This window comes from Hylobates moloch, unplaced genomic scaffold (genome assembly GCF_009828535.3).
Source record: "Hylobates moloch isolate HMO894 unplaced genomic scaffold, HMol_V3 SCAFFOLD_2, whole genome shotgun sequence".
NCBI classification, from domain to species: Eukaryota; Metazoa; Chordata; class Mammalia; order Primates; family Hylobatidae; genus Hylobates; species Hylobates moloch.
In genome coordinates, this window is record NW_026652277.1 from 31,636,602 (window position 1) to 31,661,527 (window position 24,926).

Consider the following 24,926-nt stretch of genomic DNA (forward strand, 5'->3'; position numbering starts at 1 on the left):
TGTGTAAATTTGTAAAATCAATTACAATTAGATAAAAAATTACTGACCACTGAACTCTGTTTGAAAATACAGGTGCAACAGCTGCAGCCCGGAAAGAGGTGATAAGGAACAAGATCCGAGCAATAGGCAAAATGGCCAGAGTGTTCTCAGTGCTCAGGTGGGTGCATTCGTCCTCGGTTTTTGTTTCAAATTGTATTATGTGTCACCTAATAAATACTTTAATACTTTCATCTGGTAATTTAAACATTTTACTAGAGAATATTTGCCTTTCTTTTTTTCCTTTTAAATTAAAAATTGAGGAAAATTAAATGAGAAATTGTCAGTTTCTCACTATTTTAGTTAAATTGCAATCTACTAAATTATTTCTGTTAAGAAAGTCTCGAAATGAATTGCATCACATTTTATTCCTCTATTTGCTATAGGACTTTAAAACATTGATTTCAAAATAGGTTGAATATCTTATGAAACAGGAAAAGCTATTGTAATTTTTTTTGTTTTATTTTTCATTCTGGCTCGTGGTGAAAGATGCATTTATCAAACACATTTCACTAGATTTCTAGGAAATGAACATCAGCCATAAAGCTATTCATGTGAATCTGTTATTCTAATTATTGAGAGAAAAAATTACTATGTTTCAATTTCCATATAGTAGTATATTTTGTAGGTTATGAATCATATTATTATTATTAAGCATTAATTTAGAAAACAAATATTTTCTTGAAGGAAACTCCAGTTATTTCTAAATAATACAATGTAACATTTCTCTTCAGAAGATTACTTTAAAATATGATATATTTATATGTAAGGAGTATACAGTCAATTCAAAATAATACATATTAACGAGTAAATAGGAACACCTTGGGAAATAGTACATCTACAACTGGATAATTTAATAATCTAATTTTTTGCCAAATTTTTGTCCCAACTCTTTCTCATAGAGTGTCGACACTGGCTCTTTTGATTTCTCCTCTTGCTATTTCTATCCTCTTCCTGGTACAGTCACTAAAGAGTAACTGAATGACTTAATGCCAAAAGAGGGAGCCATGAGAAGGATGAAAAGCATTATCGTGCTCCCTCAGAGACACCACATCAAAGGCAGTGGGACCTCTGTGGTAGCCAGCACAATCACGACAAGCCATGTTCAAGCTGAAAATAGGGCATCATTGCTCCCTTCCGTTACTGAATGAGGCTACCTTTGCTCTATTGCTCTACGTTTCCAACTACATTTTCAGGGCTTATTCATTCATGCCATAAGTAAATATAGTAAAACTTAGAGCATTGATTACGTACCATGGAGAAAAGAAATAAAGCAATGTAGAGATGGAGCAAGTGGGAGATAAAGAACTTCTTTTAGTGTGTGGTCAACAAAAAACTTTCTGAGTAATGGTATTTGGGCAAGCATAGGTGACCTTCATGAAGAAATGAGGTAAGGGAGTTCAAGGCAAAGAGAATAGCAAGTGCAGAGATACTTAAGTAAAGACAAAACTGGTAGTTTTGAGGACCACAAGGAGGCCTGTATGGCTAGAAAAATGTTCTGTGGGGACAGAGGCGTATATGAAGGTCATAAGCTTAATTGGAATTCTGAGTAAACACTTGCTTATTTATTGTGCCTCAGATTTACCAATAATGCTTTTATTTCTTATTCTGTCTGAAGTCTCTGAGGGAAAGTAAAAACAGCTCTAGAATTTCCATGACTATCCCATGATAAATGGACTATTTGAACGCAGTGATCAGTGACTTCACTTAAAATTGCACGTTAGTAGAAAATAAAAGCAAGCTCTATATTATTGTTTTTCTATAATAAAAGCATCCATAGCACATATGCAGAATACAGAGAGATCCTATCGAGAAAAAAGTAAGTTAAGCTTAGTAAATAATGATTGAGCATTAACGGTGTACCATGCACTGAATTAGGCAATCAAGATACCAAATTGGAATGCCAGCCAGATAGACAATAAACTAACAAAGAAAATAAAGTGGCCGGGCATGATGGCTCACGCCTGTAATTCCAGCACTTTGGGAGGCCGAGGTAGGCGGATCACAAGGTCAGGAGTTCGAGACCAGCCTGAGCAACATGGAGAAACCCTGTCTCTACTAAAAATACAAAAATTAGCCGGGCATGGTAGCGCGTGCCTGTAATCCCAGCTACTCAGGAGGCTGAGGCAGGAGAATCTCTTGAACCCAGGAAGCGGAGGTTGCAGGGAGCTGAGATCATGCCATTGCACTCTAGCCTGGGCAACCAGAACGAGACTCCATCTCAAAAAAAAAAAGAAAAGAAAAGAAAAAAAGTGTGTGCTAACTACATGAATAGATACCCTGCTGTGGCATTAGACAGGAAGGAACCTTGTGTTTCCTGACTGGAATGTTCATAAAGAGGTTAAAATTGGAGGAGTGCTTTGAAGGATAGGCTGGATTCCAGGACAGGGAAAAATGTGGTGAAGGCATTCCTGGAAGTGGAAAAAATTATCAGGAGCACAGCCACACAATCCTAAGAGCAATATCAATGGCATCCTTTTATGGGGCACTTGCTAAGTGCCAGGTTCATGCCCCATGTTATGCACATTTGACAATAATCAGCACAGGAAGCTTGCAAGGTTGTGGTGACTTCACTTTCCTGTGAGGAAATTGAATGTGAGAGAGGCTAAGCAGAGTGTCCAAACTCACTCAGCTGGGGAGCAACACTAATGAGAGTCTTACTCAAAACTGTGCTATGTAGTCTAGTATAAATTCTAAGCAATACTAGTAGTCTAGTAATGAATTCTAAATGTATTAAAGGACTGACTAGCAAAAGACATGAAGGTGAGTGAGGAATCTTGTTAAAACGGAGACTGAAAATATACTGAAGTCCATATCCTTGAGTGTTTTGCATAGCATGTTAAAACATTTAATTTTGTGTGTGTAGGCAATCAGGAGTTGTAGAATTATTTTCATGAGATTAGAGGCATGCTCTAACCCATGTTTCACTATACGTGTTAATCGCAACGTGAAGATTGGCTAGCAAGGGGACGTATGGATAACGAAAAAAGTAAATAAATATAAAATAAAATGTAAATTTAAAAAAAATGTAGGAAACTTTTGAAGTAATCCCAGCAAAAGGCTGGACCAGGCTATGGCGGGGAGAAGTGCAAAGGAAAGGACAAATATAAGAAATTTGGGAAAACAGGACGTGATTAATGAATGTGGAATGTGGTACAAATTTGTCAGGTATACTTGCCCAATATGTTTCTTACGTTTTGGAAATGTGCAACCTTATAAGGGAACCAGAAAACTGTCTTTCAGCAGTCCTTGCAGATAAAATACAAGCCTGTTGCCTAGGGTTTGCCAGTCAGATAAATGCATGTAAGTAAGGCTTTGTTTCAAATTGAGCATCATGAGGACGCAGCAAGGCAGGACGGCGATTGTCCTGTCAGGTGTGAAATCTCATGGACCAGCAGTGGAAGAGCTTCCACCTCAGCATTTTGGGAGCTAACTACACAGCATTAGTATGAGTTCTGGCATTGGCTATGAACATCAGTGGCAAGCCTTTCATGGAGCCCACCCCACAGTAAGAACAGGTACTGTTACTCTTCTCAGCTACAGAGCATCGAAGCCCAGTTCTCTGGATCTGTGAGCTCTCTAATACCTTTAATATATCTCTTTCCTGTTAAAATTAGCCAGAATAGATTTCCAGTGTTGGCTATGAGAACCCTTACCTATATGAGAGACTACAAAAGAGAGGAAATATTCCAGAATATTCTACAGGGGTTCCAGTCTATGCCATTGATAGGATGCCATTGTCTAAAGAAGAGGAAGTATTTTTCAATTTAAATACCTAACAGGTATTTTTCGGGAAGAGTAGGATGCACTGAATTTGGCAGAGCATTTATGTAGAGGCACTTAGAAATTCTGCCCTGGAGGTTCAGAGAGAGGCGAGGCTTAGAAATGTAGACATAAGGCTGGGTGCGGTGGCTCACGCCTGTAATCCCAACACTTTGGGAGGCCGAGGCGGGTGGATCATGAGGTCAGGAGATCGAGACCATCCTGGCTAACACGGTGAAACCCCATCTCTACTAAAAATACAAAAAAATTAGCTGGGCATGGTGGCAGGCACCTGTAATCCCAGCTACTCGGGAGGCTGAGGCAGGAGAATGACATGAACCCGGGAGGCAGAGCTTGCAGTTAGCCAAGATTGCAGCACTGCACTCCAGCCTGGGCAGCAGAGCAAGACTCCATCAAAAAAGAAAGAAAGAAAGAGAGAGGGAGAGAGAGGGGGAGAGAGAGAGAAAGAAAGACAGATGCAGACGAGAGTCAACAACAGAGAGACAAGAGTACAGCAGTGTAAGCTGATGGTCTTGCTAAAGGATAGCGTGAAAAGTGAGAGGAGGAGAATAAAAATTCTTCGGAACATTGCTTTCCAATAGAAATAAAATGTGAGCCACATCCGTCATTTTAAATTTTCTAGAAACCACAGTAAAAGGGGTAGAAACAGAAACAAAAGAAATTATTAATTTTTATAATACAGTCTGTGTAACACAAATATCCAAAATTTTATCATTTTGACATTTGATCAATTCAATATAACACTTATTAAAGGGACATTTTCTATTCTTATATTTGTACTACATCTTTGAAATCCCATATGTATTTTACACTTACAGCACATCTTAATTCGACTAGTCATGTCTCAAGTGGTTAACAGCCTACATATGGTAACTGGGGCCTACATATTAGAAAACACAGATCTGGAGATAGAAGAAAAAGATCAGCCTAGGAACTGAAGATGTCAGAGAAGGAGAAGGAGGAAGCAGGAGAAAAAAGCATTACAACACCTAGGGCAAAGAGTCTTTCAGGAAGGAGGGTATGGTCATCAGAAGAAATTACTGCAGAGATATCAGTTTGAATGAGAATTCAGCAGAGAGAGTTGAAATTGAAAAATGAAGAAGCTGCTAGAAACCTTTGAGGGCATGGCCTCCATGTGAGGCAGGAATGGCAGTCACAATTAAGGGAAGTAAGGAATGTGGTTGAACAAGAAAGAAAAAAAGAGCAAGGAAGGAAGGAAAATGACCATCTTCTATGCTGGGGCTTTTGTAACAGTGTATCATTTAATCTTCATGGAAATCCCATAATTACAGTTGTGATTTTATAGATAAGGAAACTGAAGCCCAAGAAAGTTAAATGATGTCCCAACATCAGTCTTATGACTGAAATGTTAGCCTGAGTGTGACCCCCACAAAGATGTGATTTCCCAAAAACATCTTCCTACTGTTGGTACAAAATTAAAATTTTGAAGATTAAAAAGAATACTTCAGATTACCGGAAAAGTTTTGTAGGTAAAAAGCTAATAATTTACTTGGCTTTCTCAGAGCATTATGGGTTGTAATTTTTTTTTTTTTTTTGATGAGTCCCATGTTTTGGGGGGAGTTTTGTTTTTTTGTTTTGTTTTGTTTTGTTTTGTTTTTGAGACAGTCTCACTCTTTCGCTCTGGCTGGAGTACAGTGGCACGATCTCTGCTCACTGCAACCTCCACCTCCTGGATTCAAGCAATTCTCATGTCTCAGCCTCCCAAGTAGCTGGGATTACAAGAGCACACCATCACACTCGACTAATTTTTATATATTTTTTAGTAGAGACAAGGTTTCACCATGTTGGCCAGGCTGGTCTCAAACTCCTGGTCTCAAGTGATCTGCCCAGCTCTGCCTCCCAAAGTGCTGGAATTATAGGTGTGAGCCACGGTGCCCAGCCTGAGTCCCATGTTTAATGCAGGATTTGACACCAAGATTCTGTATGTAGGAATTATAATCATTCATGAGACAAAAGCCATATTTTGAATATGAATGTAAAGGAAAATTGTGTTCATTCTTTAGAGGTACTCCCAATTTTCCCAAATCATATTATCATTCAATATATTTCTTCATGGGACCTCTAGTGGTTTGACAGACCACAGAAGCTTAAAAAGTTTGAAATACCTGCATGAAAATAAACAATAATTAATTATCTCAAACCTATTATTTTTAAGTAAACTTTGCAGTAGAGGATACAGAAATCTAAAATATGGATTAACATTTCCATTCTCCATTCAACTTTTACTGTTTTATTTTTGGCAAATATATTTGAAATGTGAGCTATGTACCAGGTACTGTTCTAGTCTGGGTGCTGTGGCTGCAGCAGTGATTAAAGCAGACAAGAACCCCTGCTCTCATGAGGCTTGTCTAGCTGGGAGAGGGGTTGGGGGCATGGCGGGAGGGGAATGGATTGGACAGGAGACCAGAAATAAGCAAGTAAACACACTGCATCGTTTTTCAGGGGTGATAAGTACCTTAGATAAAAATAAAATAGACAAAGGGAGAAAGAGTAGAGAAAGGGATTATTATTATTTTAAATGGCATTCCTAAGGAAGTTCTTGCTTAGAAGGCGATATTGGAGCAAAGATTAGAAGGCAGGGTGGGAGTGAGCCGCACAGATGCCAGGGCAGGAGGATGACAAAGAAAGTGCAGCGCCCCTCGGTGGAGTGTGCTGGGTATGTCTAAGGAAAGTAGACATTGGTAGGAAATGTTGACCAAGAGATGGATGTGAACAGGAGAGCGTGGGGTAGCTGTTTATTTTAAGGCCTTTGTGAAACCTCCCTTTCACCCATCAGGAGAGGAGAAGCCATTAGAGAGTTCTGAATACACAAGTGACAGGATTTGGCATAGGTATGAAAAGCCTCACCCTGGCTGCCATAGTGAGAACAGCTGTGGGAGGAGGGGGCAAGAGTGTGACTTGGATGGAGCAGAGAGACCATTCGGAAGGCTCCTGCAATCCAGGTAGGTGATGCTGGTGGTGAGCAAAAGAAGGAAGTCACAGAAGGCTGTATTTTGTATTATTTTATTTGTATGAAATGTCCAAGAGAAACAAATCTACAGAAAGTGACTAGAAGTGATACAGGGCTGAAGGAAATAGGGAGTGACTGCTTAATGGGTATGAAGTTTCTTTTGGGGGTAATGAGAATGTTCTAAAATTGATTATGGTGATGGTTGTACAACTCTGTGAATATATTCAAGACCATTGATTGAATCCTAACACTTTAGCTTAATTCTGTGCCAAGTTTATCTGTCAACAAAGCTGTTGTCAGAAGAGATGCGGTAGTAGCCTTGTGAGAATTGGTTAAACTAGAAATATTTTGAGGGTAGAGCCCTCAATTTTTGCTGTGACAATGGATATGGAATTAGGGTGAAAAGAGTTAAAGAGTGATCCTTTACTCTTAAGTAACTAAAAGATGATGGAATTGCTAATTTCTGAGTTGAAGACAGCAGGTTTGGGGAGAAGTTCAGGAATTCTGTTTGAGTCACGTGAGACACCTTCGTAAAAATTTGGAGTAGATAATTCTACATACGAAACTCTTTCCGTGTGTGTGTGTGTATGTGTGTGTATATGTGTATATATACAATTTGTATTTTAGAGACTTTTTTCTGGTTATGTAGGATTGCAATACCGCTATGTGGAAAGAGTGAGTGGTTATTTAGTCATGGTTATTTAATTATGAGGGTTTAACAATTCAGAATGATTAATAGTGTCAAGTAATTAATAAATATAATTAAAATAATGATGTACTTAAAACTGATTGTAAAACAATTGTCATGCTGAGTAAGAAAATAATTTTATATTAGCAAATCAGTGGGGAAAGTGACTGAAAAAAGAAAAAACTGGGAAATTTTACCAGTAGGTTTATTGGCTACTTGCCATTATTTAATGTGTTTTTCATGTAACATCTAAATTACTAAATTCCTTAATTTCTAAAAGTCCACTGAATGTAATTCCTGATTCCCTAATCCACAAATCGTATTTTTTTTCAATCTCCGTATGCTCTGTTTTTTTATTCTGTCAAATCAAATCACTTCCACTTATTTTTGCTGAGCCTTGGCTGAAAAACTTAACATCAGCATTCTCTATGGCTCACTTTTAACATACAGAATGCACAACAAACACTTTGTATTGAGATGCCTGATTGCAGAATCAAAATGGTTTTCTCTATCTTCAATACTCAAAAGAAACAGAACCTCCCTAATTGGATAATGTAAACTTTATTGTAGTAATTGTTTATGGAACATTACTAGTATATAAATAAATTAAAATAAAGTATGTTAAAAAAAATTTAAAAAAAGATCCAGAGAGCCAAGATAGAGGAAAATGTGGGTTCTTATATGCATTTTTTTTCCTTTGAGTCATTTCTTTTTCACAAAAGAAATTAAAAGTTAATGTCACCCCTCATTATGCCTTCCAGAGAAGAGAGTGAGAGTGTGCTGACGCTGAAAGGCTTGACCCCAACTGGCATGCTCCCCAGCGGAGTACTTTCTGGAGGGAAGCAAACCCTGCAAAGCGGTAAGCAGGCTGATGGGTATGACTGTGTGCCGGGGCATCGCAGTCAGCTGTGTCATTAGAGCCCTGATTTATTCATTCATTTAAGCTCTGTCTTGGTCTTCAGTTCTTCTTCTCAGCTGGCAGAAGGGCTGAAACCCCAATCAGTTTGATCAGTCATGTCCAACATAATTAATAGCTCCCTCATTCTCTGGAATGTGGTCTTTACTCCACCTTTCCCCCATTCCCTCATTCACATGTTAATCTACATATTCCGCCTAGCTACGGGACAACTCATTTAGGTTGCCTACATGCACAATAGGTTTGACTACTTTGAGCCACTCCGTTTTCAAAAACAACTTTTTAGTTACATTTTTAATAAGTTTTCTGGTTATCTGTTTCATTTATGAGATAACACATACACACACAAACACTAAAATATATCTGTAAGTCTAGATTTTAAGGAGATGATTTCATTATCCTCTTGAATGGAAATTGGAAGTCATTTGTGTCTTTTCTCTGATTTATCAGTTGAAAACAGGAGACTGAGTAGAACCACATTTTATTTTTGAAAAGAGAGTAACATTTCCTTTATAATACAGATTTTGTGTTAAAGCATGTAGCTTTCTAGACCTGTGCCGTCCAACAGAGCTCTTTGTGATGGTGGAAATTTCTGTATCTATACAGAAGCCACATATGACTGTTGAGCATATAGGAAATATAACCAAGAAACTAAATGTTTTCTTTTATCTAATTTGTATTAAATTTAATTTAAATAAGCCAGGAGGCTAGTGGCTACCATGTTAGCAGCACAGTCCTATATATTCTTTCACTTTTGTTACATTTGTTACCAATTTTAACTACTATTATTATTACATACAGTACAGTTTTAACAATAGGAAATTGCTATTAGATGAGGCTTCAACAGAAAAAAATTAAAATGAAAATATGCTATAACATTTTTCAAAACAAACATTCTCGGCCTCTTGCTTATTTTCCTGTACCTTTCCTTGAATCTTTTTTGTATTTTCTTTTCTGTCCCTGCCCTTCAACCTAGAAGACTCACTATTCTCATTTATATTATTCAATAAACTTCTACATGAAGAGTAATGATCAACTTCATGAATATAGTATTGCTGAATGATCACATCATGGCTGCATCACATTAATTGTCTTTATTTTCAGATGAATATATTCCAAATCAGTGTCTTTTGAGTTTTTACAAAAAGACAAAAATTTTTAAATGAAGGTAGGAAGATACATAGTATTGAGAAGTAAACGTCCCCTTTAAATTTACAGCTAGGAATTATTTGAACAACTTTAAAAAAAAAACACAAAAGCTTTTCTACCAAATTAAATATCTTACTAAAATATTAGCATAAATGGATCATTTACATGTCCAAAATGTACCATCTACCTAACTGACTGAAATCTAGTTTCTGATAAGCACATTTTAAGGCACAGCAAGTGTATTATCAGAAACTGTGGGCTTTAGAACACATTTAATAGTGTTCATTTAACATTTGCTTTAGAACATTTGATAGTGGGCAGTACATAGTTCTAATATGTCAGTGCTGATGTGATTCTGGATGTTTTGCTTTACTTTTAAACTTACATTACTTAAGTTTTTCCAGTTCTTTGTTTCATTTCCAGATTTTCACTTGTGTTTTTACTTAGGTTATTCGGTTTTATTTTATTTTAAATCCATTGGTTTGTGTTTTTCTATGGTTGAACCTACACACAAACACACATACACATAAAAGACATATGGGTTGGAACCTTTCTATATGGGTTTGAAAACTTACTATATATTTTAAACCACATACATTGATACGACTCCAAAATGTATTGCCTGATGCCCTTCAATTTGTCTAAAAGGGTAAACTACTTAGAGCTTTGCTATGTACTCTCTTTCCATGGTGATGATAACCATTCTCCATTTTTATCATAAGGAATCTAGAATTCACCATAAGTAAGTAATAGTGCACATTTTGCAGTTGCTGTAGTTTTAAAATCTTGAATTATAAGAAAAATGCAAATTAAAGTCAAGGGGTAGAATTTTAATATTAAACATTTTGGAGTTACAGAGAAGTTTTGCATTTTACGATTTAATTAGGGAAGTATAAACTAACCTTAATAACATAGAAAGACTCATATACTTACATAGCGAAAGTTTAGACCCTAACCTTATTACAAAAATTGCTGATAAAGCAGTGGGCTTTTCAAGTTCTGCCTCTGAAATATGCTGTTTCTGTATATTCAGTATTTAGGCTGCCTATTCTTTAAAATGCTGATAGAATTATTGCCACTACTGGCACGTTACTACTTGATTTGTAATATTTTAAGAATTTTACTTCCAAAAAGGATATTCCACTATGGAAAAGAAAACATAATTGGGTTTGCTGGAAAAAGAAGTCCAGATTATATCATTCGTTTCCTTTTTTCTTTTTCCTTCACCCTCTTCCTACCCACCGACCCCCAAATCTAGTAATGCCTGATGTGTTTATCTTTAAAGAGTCACATGCATTATCGCCTTAGACACCCTGACTTTTATTTTTCCTTTAAATTTGAATCTCCCTGCTCTTCCATCACATCAGGAAATAGTGCTATTTAATATTAAATAGTGTGAATGATCCCACTGATACTGTGGCACTGCTTCAAATTCTGCCATTTCGTCTGGCATTTTAAAACTAAATCACCAAGCATAGCAGAGGTTATATAGTATTCTGTGTGAGTCAGAAGCACAGTTGAGATTTACATGATCTCTTATAATTCAGTCCATGTAAAAGAAATTTTCCTAAGTGTTTTCCTAAAGGGTTAATTGTTTGTTATTTATTTAGTGGGCAAAAACCAAAGCATTTAATTCAGATAGGCAAATCCAGCTCATAAATTGAATTTAAAATTGAATTTATAATTTCTGTGGCATTTTTTTTCTTTGTTTTTAGCATTTCTTTTTTGTTGTCTGTGCCAGAATCTAGCACTTATAGGAACATTAGTTCTCTTAGCTCCTTTGATGGTCACTGATTTGTTCTTAGAGTTAAAAAATCCTCTGCTCATTTTTCTCATTCATTTTGCACCCCCTTTCTTCTCTTCAGCTACTGTTGAGGCTATTGAGGCTGATGAAGGTAAATTGGCCAGTCCCCTTTCTGTTGTACCTGCAACAGATAAGGGCTCTGCTGGGTGTATTCATTTTTTTGCTGTAGCTTGTACAGAGTGTGTGGGTGTTGAGCTAACAGTTGTGGCTCAGTATTAACCAAAATGTTCTTGCTTTAAAGGGGAAAATGTCCTTCTATGGTTTGTTTGTTTGTTTCTTTCCCTTAAAGCTATGTTTGACTTTTGTATATGATGAATAGTATAATCACAGAAAACAAAAGGATTATATATTTTGAATGATGTGGGGTGGGGGTTATGGCAGCTGTTTTGACCAGTAGCTTATAAAATAATAATCTTTGAGCTGAACCATGTCCCTCCCTCAAATCACTTTCAGGTAGCACTGAAGAGAATAAAAATAGCCATCTTAATTCTAGTCTTGAGAAGTTTGTAGCCAAAGGAAAAAAATGTTCATTTAAATAGTGCTTTGTTGTAGTTCAACATTAATTTGTATCTCTAAAAAATATTCCAACATGAGACAGCTGTATATGAGATGAACAGTTCTGGTAATCTTAAATCAAATTATAACCTACTGGTATTTGTATGAGAATTAACACCAGCAAAATATTATAAAACGTTCAAAAGCATCTAGTGGCTGTGGAAGTGGCCGATAACGAGAATAGCAAGTATCAAGTAGCACTCAATTGATGAATGTGTACTGAGAGTCTGCTTTGTGCCAGGCACTGTACTAGGAGCTGCAGCGGACATCAAGAAGTGTCCATCTCCAGCTGTGTTCTAGCACTGCTCGAGGACAGTAGAGTCAACCCTTTAGTATTTGCTTTTTACTTGACTGTTTTTTAAATATATAGTTATAAGAGAACTGCATATCAAAATAGTTTTTAAATATTATACATACCATATCCTTTGGAAATTTCAAAAATAATAATTTGAAGTTCCCCTTTAAAACAAAATTCTTCAGTTGTATTTTGTTCTTGCAAGGTAACTTTTTTGTTTTTCTCAAAATTATGTGCACATGGTCCTTTGGTATAATATAAAAAGTGCCACTTTAGACTCTTCCAATTTGTACATGATTTGGATATGGTAGGGGAAACAGTAGCACTGTAAGAGAAAATACAACTGCTTCCTAAATAGCAGTGAATAAACTGCTATTTATGTGGGAATTCTCTATTCCTCTTGGCAAATTCTAATCTGCAGTGTGCATTCTTGTTGATAGTTTGGCTGTTTTCTGTGGTTTCTGTGACTCTGTGTTGTGTTAAGTATACTACCAATGTAAATTGCTAATACCCATTGTCTGACCAGCAACTACAGCAGAGCACATTCTTCCATACCAGGATGACAAAAATGATTAGAAATGGAGCCCCATTCCAGAAGTAGCCATTGTTCTAGCTAGATTTTTAATTTTAACACTCCCACCCTATTGGCTTATAAAGCCTAGAAATTTCACTTTTACCATTTAAATTAATTAAATCATTTCATAAATGATGATGACAAACTTTTATACCTGTTAAGTATGATGAAATTATATTCACAGTAGTCTAAAAAAAACAGTAGAGTACCATCTCATGCTATTCTTTTGTATTTCAAAATAATTGAGTTAGTTTTCAGGGTGGGTGCTCGTTAGACAGCTCTATTATTTTGCAATTTATTACTAAATTAGAGAAGAATTAACAAGCTTTGCTTTGGGCCTTGGTCTTTCCCCATTTCCCCATCTTATTCCTCTCACAGTTGACTAATCACCATTATGCTAACCTTTAAAATGCAGAGGGGGGAAAAACTATTTCTCATCTTTTAATGAGTATTGAAACAACTGTGTATATCTTTTAGGAATCTCATCCATACTAATAAAAGGCACTGCACATTTGTGTAGGAGTGGCTGGTAAAGCTTCAGCTTGAAACTGCTTTCCTTTTTTTTTTCCCCCCAAATAAGGTTGGGAGGATAAAGGTACCATGAAATTATCCTTAATCAGCCATGGTGATGCAGCCCAATTGAGCATTGGTGATTGGCCCTGAAATATCTGGCTTGCACTTCACCAGGGAGTAAAGCAAACTGATGTCATTGGTTCCCCATTTATGTGTTTTATTTGCAGCTCACCAGTTGGTGTACTCACTGAAGAAATCATTAAGGTTTTTGTACAAATGCCTTACCTATCTCTGTAGCACACTAAAGATTACTTTTTTAAAAAATCAAATATCATTCCCGCTTTGAGAATTCCATGTTTTAATTGAATAGGACCAAAACCAGTTCAATTCATTTTTGCTAAATATTGTGAAAGGCATTTTTTTCCTTGTTATTATTTAACCATCACTTACATCTACATTGATCTACTCAGTTTTTCTTTCATTTAGGCAGTAATGGATACCAGATGAACATCAGTTTGACCTGTTCACTGCTGAAGGGCAGACAATACGTTTCTACCTAGTGATCTTCTTGATTTTTTTTTTTTTTTTTTAGTTTCTCTTACCTTGTCACTCACTCCACATGCTTCCAAAGTTAAGTGGAGACAGGAGTTTATAATTTCATTTTTTTCATGTCATCATTGAGTTGCTTGTCAAGAAGTTCTTTCTGGGATTCTGAGATGGCATGGAAATGCCCCGGTTAATTCCTTTCCTAGCTCCTTGTAGCTCCTGCTTTAAGCCCTTTGCTAGGTTTTTAGGTATAGCAGACATACTGATTCCACTGAATTTGCCATTACCTAGCACAATGGAAGAATACAAAGAGGGAGATGCTGCAGCCTGTCTAGGTTAAGGTGTTTGATGCAGTAATCATGCTAATGATGTGGCCAGTTGATGCTGGTTCTAGAGGCTTGTCCCTGAAAGCAGCTTTCCTCTTTACCTGTCCACTTTGGATTTCTTTGATCTAAACTTTCATGAAGACAGGAGAAATGCTTACATCTTAATAACTTCAAGAGGACATTTTGGTTGGCAAGAGACATTGGCTGTTTTCAAACCTTTGGTTACCTCCGAGTATGGTAAGGAGTCTGTTGTGTGGTGTGCAGGTCCCGTCACTTTGTTCTTCACTGAAGGAGTCCCTCTCACTGAGAAATCTCTAACATCACCTGCTGCAACAGCTGTGCCCTTTGTTTTCCTTTGGATAATCCTGTTTTTCTTTTTTTAATGATTTTCTGTTTAGCTATCAAAGGATTTTCACCACAACATAAGATCACTAGCTTCGAGGAAGCCAAGGGCTTAGACCGAATTAATGAGAGGATGCCGCCTCGCAGAGATGCCATGCCCTCTGACGCCAACCTTAACTCCATCAACAAGGCTCTCACCTCAGAGACTAACGGCACGGACAGCAATGGCAGTAATAGCAGCAATATTCAGTGACCACTTCCTGTTCACTTTTTTTTTTTTTTTTTTTTTTTTTTTTGAGCTGCAGGGCGTGATGGGGATTGCTGCATATCAGCAGTTGGATGTTCTTGCCTCTGACAGTAGCTTATTTGCTCTGGGGGCCAGGAATTGGATTCAGTTTACACTATCATTAAAAAAGAGGGAGAGAGATAATAAACTATATTTTGGTGGGGATGGTGATTAAACACCTCTTTGGGGTATGCCTTTTAAAAATGCTTATAGAGAAAAAAATTTTAAAAAGAAAGCTAATGCTAGTATATACTGCAATGTTAGGGGAATGAACATGTTTTCCTACTGCATTGGGGACTTCTAGATAGGTTAATGAAAGGCCTTTTATTCTGTTACTGGACATGAAAACTTTGTCTAATTTCTTACTCTATTGTACGTTTACAGTCGCAGCACTAAAAATGGATGACATCAAACATTTTTAACAATGATGTACAAACTAAGGACTATTTATTGATAATGTTTTGCTACTCTTGTCAGACAATGGCTATAAACTGAATTAGGCAGTCTTAAAAAAAAAAAAAAAAAAAACAGAAAAAGAAAAAAAAGAACGTTGCAAATTTGTTAAAATGCCAAAAAGGACAGTTTAATTTTGTACAGATTATGCTTACCTCAGGTTTCTTTAGTGTGCTTGAATGCCCTTCTTTCCATATAACACTTATCTTATTAATTCGGCAATGGAATATCTTTTCTTTAAGTTTTAAAAAAACTGGAATAATTATATCTATCTTTTTTGCTGTTTATATTTAGGGGTTTTTGTTGATAAAATCAAGTCTTGGTTGTGGCTTGCTGAATTAAATATTTATGAGTGGTGCATTTTTAAGTATAGTGAACAAGACACCATATTAAGTACAGTGATAAAGCATCTATATTCTGTAAAAAAAAAAAAAAAATCTGCCTATGCATGTTTTTTAAGAAAAAAAAAAATGGCTGTATCGGCCTGTATGGGACTGTAATGCGCTTAGTGGTCTGACATATACTGGAAATGTATGTATACTGGCGTACTTTATATTCTCTAAAATGCTTAATGCCTTTGAAATTTTGTAATCAAAAAAAAGCTTTGAAAAAATCTAAAGGGGAGAGTATTCTTTAAAGTTTTTAACATAAGCTTGTCAGTGCACACGTAGATGGTTAGCATGTTTAGCAAACCTTGTGAAATTATAATAAGTTTGTAGTTACATGTGAAACTCTAAATGCATGGTAACTGTTTGTCATAACAGTTTAGTTATTTTGTTCTGTTCTGTCATGTGCCACAAAATATGTACTTTTTTCACTTTTTTCCCTTTGTATATCAGTTACGGGTTACAACTGGTTCATTCTGAAAACAACAACAAAAGTCCATTCATATTTTTTAACAATTGTATAAGTGCCCAGGTAATTCACTACAGCCTAAAGCCTTGCCTTTGTAATTTGACTTCTGACATGTTGGCAATCAAAGCATGCACTTGTAACAATGAAAAAGAAAAAGCATTTTATATTAGTACTCAATAAAATGTGCATGAACTTACAGAATTCTCATCCTTCCACTGAGTCCGCTGAAGGGATTTATGTGCACAACCACCTTGTGTCTTCTAGGTGCTGGCCCACCACCACACATCACAGGCTGATTTCCACAGGCTTCTTCCTAGGGGCTTCGTGATCTGAGGGGTGGTGCCTACTTCCACTGTAAGAATCTTGGTGGATTTGTGTCTCATATCAGATAAGAGAAGTCTATTTAAAGAGCAGATGCCATCTTCCGGCTTCCTCAAGGAGCCAGTTAAGAAACCAGAGCATTCCTTTTTACTGAAAAATAAAATTAATTTGTTATCAGGTTGTTTCAGTTGTATTGGATGCCCTATCTGCTAAAGCAAAAAGTACTAGGCTACTAAGTGCATTTTCATCACAGAAAAGAGTTGCATTTGTATTAATAAGAAATTTGTATACCCACGCTTCAGCTACTATCTAATCACCCGAAGATTTAAGATACACCAAATTTCAGTTTGTTTGTAACATTGTTCATCTTTAGTGCACTTTGTTTTATATAATAAAGTATGCCTGTTATATTAAATAATAAGAATATGGCAATTAGCGATATAGCATAACCAAACAAAGATGTTCTAGATATAGTCTGACAAAGACTATCCCAAGTTTATTTTAATGAATTCAGACATTTTTTCCTGTGGATATTTCTCCATCCTAAAAAAAGTGGCAACCAAGGAAAATATTTAGATGCAACTTACTAGAATGATGTGAAAGAAATGGTGATTCTGGTATCATGGTGTTTATTTTCTTTCTTATAACTGCAGAGAAAATATCCTGACTAAAAAAAATTCATTTTTTTGGATTCTTTTCTTTTACAAATTGTGCTGAGGCAACTATGGCATAGAAATAAACATTTGACATTAAAATAAGCAGTTGATGTGAGTATTGCTTGGTCTTTCTGATCAGTGGTTAGGAAAGTAATACTGTGTATTTTTCCATAAAAGTTTGGTGTCTCAAAAAAAGTTGATAGAGAACTAGTTATTTCTTCAAAAGGGATAACCTTTCCAGACCATCAGTTATTAGGTTTCTCTCCTTCACTTTTGGAGAAACTATAGAATTCTTTAGTTGCTCACACCAGTGTACCTCTGGTTACACACACAGACACAGACATACACAGAAACAACCTCCTGTCCCCCGACCTCCTGCACCCAGTCCCCACGGTGACTTCGCTCTCATGGGATTCAAACTCAGTGCTGAATTTTCAACTGTTTTCAAGAACGAAGAGCTAGATTTCACTGACCCTGCATCAGCTGTTTTTCCTGTCTAAAATATCCTCTACTTCTGTTCTCCATAAATGGTATTTGAGAAAAAATCTTCAGAGACCAAACTTGTGCGATGAGGTGAACAAACTGGAGGGGAAGAGAAACATCTCTGCCCATCTACAGTGTATGACTTAGGATGACATCAAAGCTGGAAGTATCTCGTGGCATCAGCCCAGAACGTGGTGTCCTGGTGATGCTGAAACCCTCAGAATGGCCTTATCCTGAAACACTTCTTCCCTCTCACCCTCGCCACATCCATGTGAAATAAATTTTAATACACATCCATTTTTCTACCCAGAAACCAGGGCCCCCAACGTGAAGTCAGCCCCGTGGGAGGCACCATGGGAATGGTCTGTCTTAAATGTCTCACACTTTACTACTTCATGTCTCTCACTCACTGGATCCCTCTTGTCACACTGCATTTAGAAAAGGGGACCTTTCAGTTTGCCCCACCAGTTTCTTCAAAACTGAAAGCCCCTTGGGTTGAACAAATTTGAGATCTCTGCAACTGAAGAGATGTCCTTTTCCCTTGTTATGTGGCTTTTTACTTTATTCATTGCTCAAACACCAGGTCTCCGCCATGTTCCTTTCACTGTTCTAGGTTCTTATTTTTTCCACATACACACACAAAATGCCTGCCAATCTTAACAACATACCAGTTTTTATTATAATGTTAAATGTCATCATTCCATTGTACAGTGAGTCACTGTCAGGCTTAACACTGAGCTGCTCTTTCGTTTCATGGATATTCCTTCTTTATATATTTTAAGGTAATATTAGCCAGAAAGGCCCCTGACCAGGCCCTTTCAGGACAAATTTCTTTTTTAAAAAATGCATACATACAAATGGGAGGCAGGAAGTAGTGAAAGAATTGTACCTATGTCTGGTGATGGAATTTTGAAAAGGCAACATTGTCAAATCGGAATGCATGTGGGAGAATGGAGACCCAGCAGGCGAGAGAGTCTGTTTTAAGGAAGGACTGAAGAAACTTAAAAGGTGAGCAGCAGAAGTCATGATAGATATAATACCAAGTTGGTTATCCCAAAAGATGTTCTTTAAATCAGAAAGATGCCTAATTACCATAGGGTAGATGCTTAAGGAATGACTCTGCTTAACCAGAGAGTAAGCTGCAGGAGAGTGCAAGTGCCTCCCCTTTGCTGCAAGTGTTAAAACCTGGGCAAACTTTATTCAGTGCCTAGACACCTCCTGAGTGATGCTGCCTGGAAGGAGTTATATGGATGTAGTTGAAGAAACTCTCTTCAAAGATAGACATTGAACTAGATGATATCTAAATTACCCTTCAATCGTAAGATTCTAAATATCCATGCAATTATTCAGTCTTCCAAAAACACAGAACTTCGATTTGCAAACAGTTGGCTAGAAGCTTGTATTTCCAGGAATACTGACATGGGACTGAGCTTTCTGCATCAACCAAAGCAGCTCTTTTATGTATTTTGCTGTATATCAGCTGAAAAGAGGCTCCACTAGATTATCAAAGTTTTAATTGACTATAGAATATTAGCTTAGAACAAAGTTGACTTAAACTTCCTCCCTAAGGCATTTTTGTCATGTTACATTTTCAAATCTTTTTATACCAATTGCTGGAAACATTTAGGCTTCTCAACAACTCCAGATTATCTGCAGGACTGTCCTGCAGAGAGTCTTACAAGATGGCATGTAAGTGTATTCATGATCTGATTCCTGCCAGTCTCCTCTACCCCAAACTTGACCCTGAGCTTCAGCCATAGTGGACTTCTTACAATGTTCGGAAGACACCAGGTTTCCTTAGTTCTCTGGGTCTGTATTCATGCGTCTTCTATGTGCAGATGTCAGATGTGTCTTAAATACTGGAATGAGTCATTTCCTCCTCTCTAAGCACACAGTATCCTGTACTACCTCCGTTTTGACACTTAATCCACTGCATGTAATTGTTTATTGTCTATCTGGCACTGCAGTGAGCATTGTTGCTATCTTTGCATTCTTAGGATGAAACCCTGCCTGGCATAGTGTTTCTTGGAAGAAGGGGAGGTAGGGAAGGAGAAGTAAAATATTTTTCGGCATGGCCTTATGGTGTGGGCACTCCCAGATTCCAAATGGCAAACCCTTATTGAAGAACAGCTGAAACACTTACCCCAGTTCAGTGTTTCCTGTTCTTTCTCATAAGAATTTCCTGGCCCCCAAAGGTCGGAGCGGAGCCTACATTTTAATAAGCAACCACCAAAATTCTTATGGATCAGACAACTTTGAGAAACCTAGTCCAATTTATTTCTACACTTAACTTAAAATTCAGTTCTCTATTTTTATTTCTACTTATTTTCTAGTACAGGCAAATATTTTACTGCTTAACAGGGCTGTTACACAAGATTATGCATGATTAATTTAATGTTCATTTATAGTTGTTTAATGGATATGAATTTACACAAAAATGTGGGAATTATTTAAGTATGTAATACAACATTCACAACTAAAAAGGTTATGAGAGGAAAGCAGTGGTTTTTGTTGTTATTGTTGCTTTAGTGTATTAGACTTCACCCAGAGAAAAGAGATAAGTGGTGGTGGAGTATCTGGAGATTCCTGGTGAAGAATCAATGAAAAAAGCTGCCTGTGCCTTGAAGAGAATGGAATGCTTTCATATTGAAAAGATTGCTTATTTCACAGCACCCCACCTTACCATAACAACCACACCCATTGTCACCATCAGCTTGCCAGAATTTGCTCAAAAATGCCTTTTGAATATGTATTCAACACTGTTTACCTTCCGGAAGTTTTACCATGAGTCATTCCTTTGAGTTCAAAAGCACCTTATCTAAAAATCTTTTTTTTTTTAAGATACAAATCAGAGAAGGCAACCACCAGCTTTTGTCAGCTATTAACATCTTAGTAAAATTTAACTCATATGGTTCTGACAGGGCTAGTCACAGGCTCATAAAGGTAGCTGTGTTTATAGAGAGCGGAAGCCCACAGCTGGAGCACGTGATAGTGCTTGGGGAGAGGACTACCACCTGATCAACTGGGTGCATTATTGTGTAGCTATTTCCACTAGGCCTGTGGCAGAGAAAGGAGTACAATGAAATTCAAGACAAAATCTAGTCTCTCACAATATGCAGTGGCAGTGAAAATAAATCAATGTGTGTGCCACACGTACTCACTTCTGTATAGGGTACTTGACACCAGTCCTGGCCTACAGTTAGGCCTGGGTTGGAATTTTTATAGCTCTGATACTTATTAGGTGTCTGTGTGACCTTGAGAAGCTAAGCTTCTTTAAATCTCATTTTCTCCCTGGTGAAATGAAGGCAATGACAGTAATTAGTCCATAACCTTTTCATGGGTTTCAAAAGGGATGATGCAAATAAAGTAGTAGGCATGGTGCCTGGCAGAAAATAGGCACTCAGTAAACTTTAGTTATTGTTGTATTCAGCAGCATGCAGAGTCACATGAGTGCTTCAGATATTCCGTAGGTGAAGATTGTGTATGTGAGTGTGAGCACCTGTGAGTGTGGTGGGGGGCTGAGAAGGTAGATGTAGTCAGAAAAACCTAGGCAAAGCTGACTTGGTTGGAACCTTCCTACCTAGAGGAAAGCCGGAGAGGCTGCAGAGGGGGCAGGCGTGGAGGGGGCTCCAGCGTGAGAGGAAAAAGTGAGAGCAGAGGAAAAGATCCCAGAAAAATAGTGATATGTTGACCACTTGGTTAAAGCAAAGGAGGGGTGGGGCACAAAAAGTGATGAGAATGAGAAGCTAAGATGGAGCCAAATCAGTGTTTGTATCAGGGGGTATTTCGGCTGCAAGTAACCAAATACCTAACTGGGTTCAAACCACAGAGACATTTACAATTCCCAGACAAGGATATCTGGGACTTCCAGGGCCCAAGGTTAGTTTGGTGGCTCAACAGCATCACCAAGGACTGAGGCTGTTTCCATCCTCACACTATTTTTCTATTGGCTTCCATCCTTGTGGTTGCAAAGGATGGTCACAGCTCCTGGCATTACTTCCTCATGCAACACTGTTTGACTACTGGAAAATACTACCAAAGTAGCCTGTAAATAAGACAAAACTGAATTCATTGCTTACCACAGTAATGTAACCACTACCTTGACAGAGGCATAGTAAATCTAGATAGGGAGGACAAAAGAATAATACTTATGATATATTTCTTTTTTTTTCTTTTTTTTTTTTGAGACAGAGTCTAACTCTGTCTCCCAGGCTGGAGTGCAGTGGGGTGATCTCGGCTCACTGCAACCTCCACTCCCAGGTTCACGCCATTCTCCTGCCTCAGCCTCCCGAGTAGCTGGAACTACAGGTGCCTGCCACCATGCCCGGTAATTTTTTTTGTACTTTTAGTAGAGACGGGGTTTCACTGTGTTAGCCAGGATGGTCTTGATCTCCTGACCTTGTGATCTGCCTGCCTCGGCCTCCCAAAGTGCTAGGATTACAGGCGTGAGCTGTAATATATCATAAGCGCCTGGCTACTTATATTTATTTTGGTTAAGGAGAATCTTTCCATGTAAGAGTCTAATAAGGATTGGAGAAAGTTTATGACTTTGTAATTTTAAAGTGGTAGAAACAACAAGGGGAGAATTACTAAGTGAATTTTGAAGAGATAACAGTAAGTAGGTAAAAATAATAGGCTTTTTTCCTCAAGTTTTTTAAGATATGTATAAAATTGAAAACAAAAATTATAAAATTACAAGATGCTGATAAAAAAAATCAAAGAAAACCTACAAAATGGAAATACACTGAGTTCATTAGAGCGCAGTTGATTGGAAGACTTACTGTAACTAAGATGTCAATTCTCGAATTGGCTGTCTAGATTTAATGCAATCCCAGTCAAAACCCTGGCAAGTTTTCCTTGTAGATATAGACAAACTGATTCTAAAATCTGTGTATTGTAGAAAGAATAAAGAACTAGAATAGCCAAAATGTTTTTCAAAGTCCAACAAAGTTGGAAGATTCACATTAGCCAGTTTTAAAATTTACTCCAAATCTATAGTAAAAAATGTGGTATTGATGAAAGCATGGAGACATAAATTTGTGGAACACAGCAGAAGGTCCAGAAATAGATTATCAAATGGTCAATCGAGAAATGTACAAAGATATTTCAAAGGTGAATAACTTTTCAGCAAATTAGTGGTAGACAATTGGAGATCCATTAGCAGAAAAAAGAATTTGACCTCTACCTCATACCTTATACAAAAATTAACTCAAAATGGACCATGGATTTATAAAATCTAAAACACTAAGTATAAAATCTTTAGATAAAAGCATAGAACAATATCTTTGTGACCTAGGGTTAGGCAAAGACTTCACAGAGATGACACCAAAAGCATAAACCAGAATGGAAAAAAAAAGATAGATTAGACCACATCACAATTACAATTTTTTCCTTTGTAAAAGGCAGTGTTAAGAAAATGAAAGAACAAACAATTGTCTGAAAGAAAATGTGTTCAAATCACATATCTATCAGACAATTTGTATACAGAATATATACAAATCTCTCCAAGTTTAATAACAAATTTTAAAATGTGCAAAAGATTGAACAAACATACCAGACAATGTATGTAGATGACAAGCATATGAAAAGAGGCTCAGTATCATTAGTCAGTAGGAAAATGCAAATTAAAGCCCCAATGAGATACCACTACACATCTATTTGAGTAGGAAAAAAGAAACCTAAAACCTGATACCATCAAGTGTTTAAGAAAATGCAGGGGCCGGGCGCGATGGCTCACGCCTGTAATCCCAGCACTTTGGGAGGCCCAGGCTGGCGGATCACAATGTCAGGAGGTCATGACCAACCTGGCTAACACGGTGAAACCCCGTCTCTACTGAAAATACAAAAAATTAGCCAGACGTGGTGGTGGGCGCCTGTAGTCCCAGCTACTCAGGAGGCTGAGGCAGGAGAATGGCGTGAACCCGGGAGGTGGAGCTTGCAGTGAGCCGAGATTGCGCCAGGGCACTCCAGCCTGGGTGACAGAGCGAGACTCTGTCTCAAAAAAAAAAGAGAGAATGCGGAGCAACTAGAACTCTTGTATATTCCTAGTGGAAATCCAAAAATGATACAGCTACTCTGGAAAACAGTTTCAGATAAAGTTACTGTATGACCCAGCAATCCCACTCCTAGTTACCTTACAGAAATAAATACTTATGTTCACACAAAAACTTGTATACAAATATTTAGCTACATCACTCACAATTACCAATCTGGAAATAACACAAATGTTCTTCAACAGACAAATGGATAAACACACTGTAGTACATCTATCCTATGGAATAGCAGTTCGCAATAACAATACTTTTTATGGGTTGAATTGTGCCCCCCCATAAAAAGGTATGTTGAAGTCCCCACCCCCAGTCCCTCACAATGTGATCTCATTTAGAAATAGGGCTATTGAAAATGTAATTAGTTAAGAAGAGGTCATACTGGAATAGGGTGGCTTCCTAATTCAATATGACTGGTGTCCATATAAAAGAGCCATAAGAAAATAGACACATAGGAAGAATGCCATGTGGCAAAGAAAACAGATTTTAGTTATGCAACTGCCAGTCAAGGAACACAAACGTTTCTGGCAAACCACCAGAAGCCAGGAAGAATCAAGAAAAGATGTCACTATAGGTTTTAGAGAGAGCACAGCCCAGCAGGCACCTTAATTTCAGACTTGCGGTCACCAGACCCCTGAGAAAATGAATTTGTGTTGTTTTAAGCCACCCAACCTTTGATAGTTTGTTACAGCAGCCCTAGGAAACTGATACACTAATGCTACATAAAATAACCTAATGCATCAAAACACATTATGTTAAGTGGAGGAAGTATTAAGAATTGTGAAGTGTCTGAGGCTTTATCTTGCTTCAAAGTTAACAATTTTGCCTACCACAGTGTCATAGATGCTGACAGAAAACAAGAGACTCCTGGGTCAGAGACAAAGAACTTAATTACACACAGCACAGCAGCCAGCATGTGCTTCATGATTCAGTCAGTTCCTCTAGCCCCCAACCCACGGGCACAATGCAGTGGCAGACTCAGATGAACACCTTGTACACTGAGTTTTTGTCATAGCTGAGGAACTCTACCTTAGAAAACCCACAGCCAGCCAGGCACGGTGGCTCACGCCCGTAATCCCAGCACTTTGGGAGGCCGAGACGGGCGGATCACGATGTCAGGAGATCCAGACCATCCTGGCTAACACGGTGAAACCTCGTCTCTACTAAAAATACAAAAAATTAGCCGGGCGTGGTGGCGGGCGCCTCTAGTCCCAGCTACTCGGGAGGCTGAGGCAGGAGAATGGCGTGAACCCAGGAGGCGGAGGTTGCAGCGAGCCAAGATAGCACCACTGCACTCCAGCCTGGGGAACAGAGCGAGACTCCAACT

The 24,926-nt window shown here is 37.7% G+C and overlaps 1 protein-coding gene across 5 annotated transcripts in view; it reads left to right on the forward strand.

Annotated features, from left to right (window-relative positions):
* Nucleotides 1-15,019, forward strand: part of PPP3CA (protein phosphatase 3 catalytic subunit alpha) — a 338,860-nt gene extending 323,841 nt beyond the window's left edge. For 4 of the 5 annotated variants that reach the window (XM_032178357.2, XM_032178178.2, XM_058432673.1 and 1 more), the window contains exons 11-14: nucleotides 73-157; nucleotides 8,240-8,337; nucleotides 11,409-11,438; nucleotides 14,555-15,019. In XM_032178357.2, coding sequence (XP_032034248.1) covers nucleotides 73-157; nucleotides 8,240-8,337; nucleotides 11,409-11,438; nucleotides 14,555-14,751 — 410 coding nt within the window. In that variant the 3' untranslated portion in view covers nucleotides 14,752-15,019. The remainder of the gene's footprint in view (nucleotides 1-72; nucleotides 158-8,239; nucleotides 8,338-11,408; nucleotides 11,439-14,554) is intronic. The other variant, XM_032178268.2, reaches the window with a different exon arrangement.
* The last annotated feature ends 9,907 nt before the right edge of the window (nucleotides 15,020-24,926 follow it).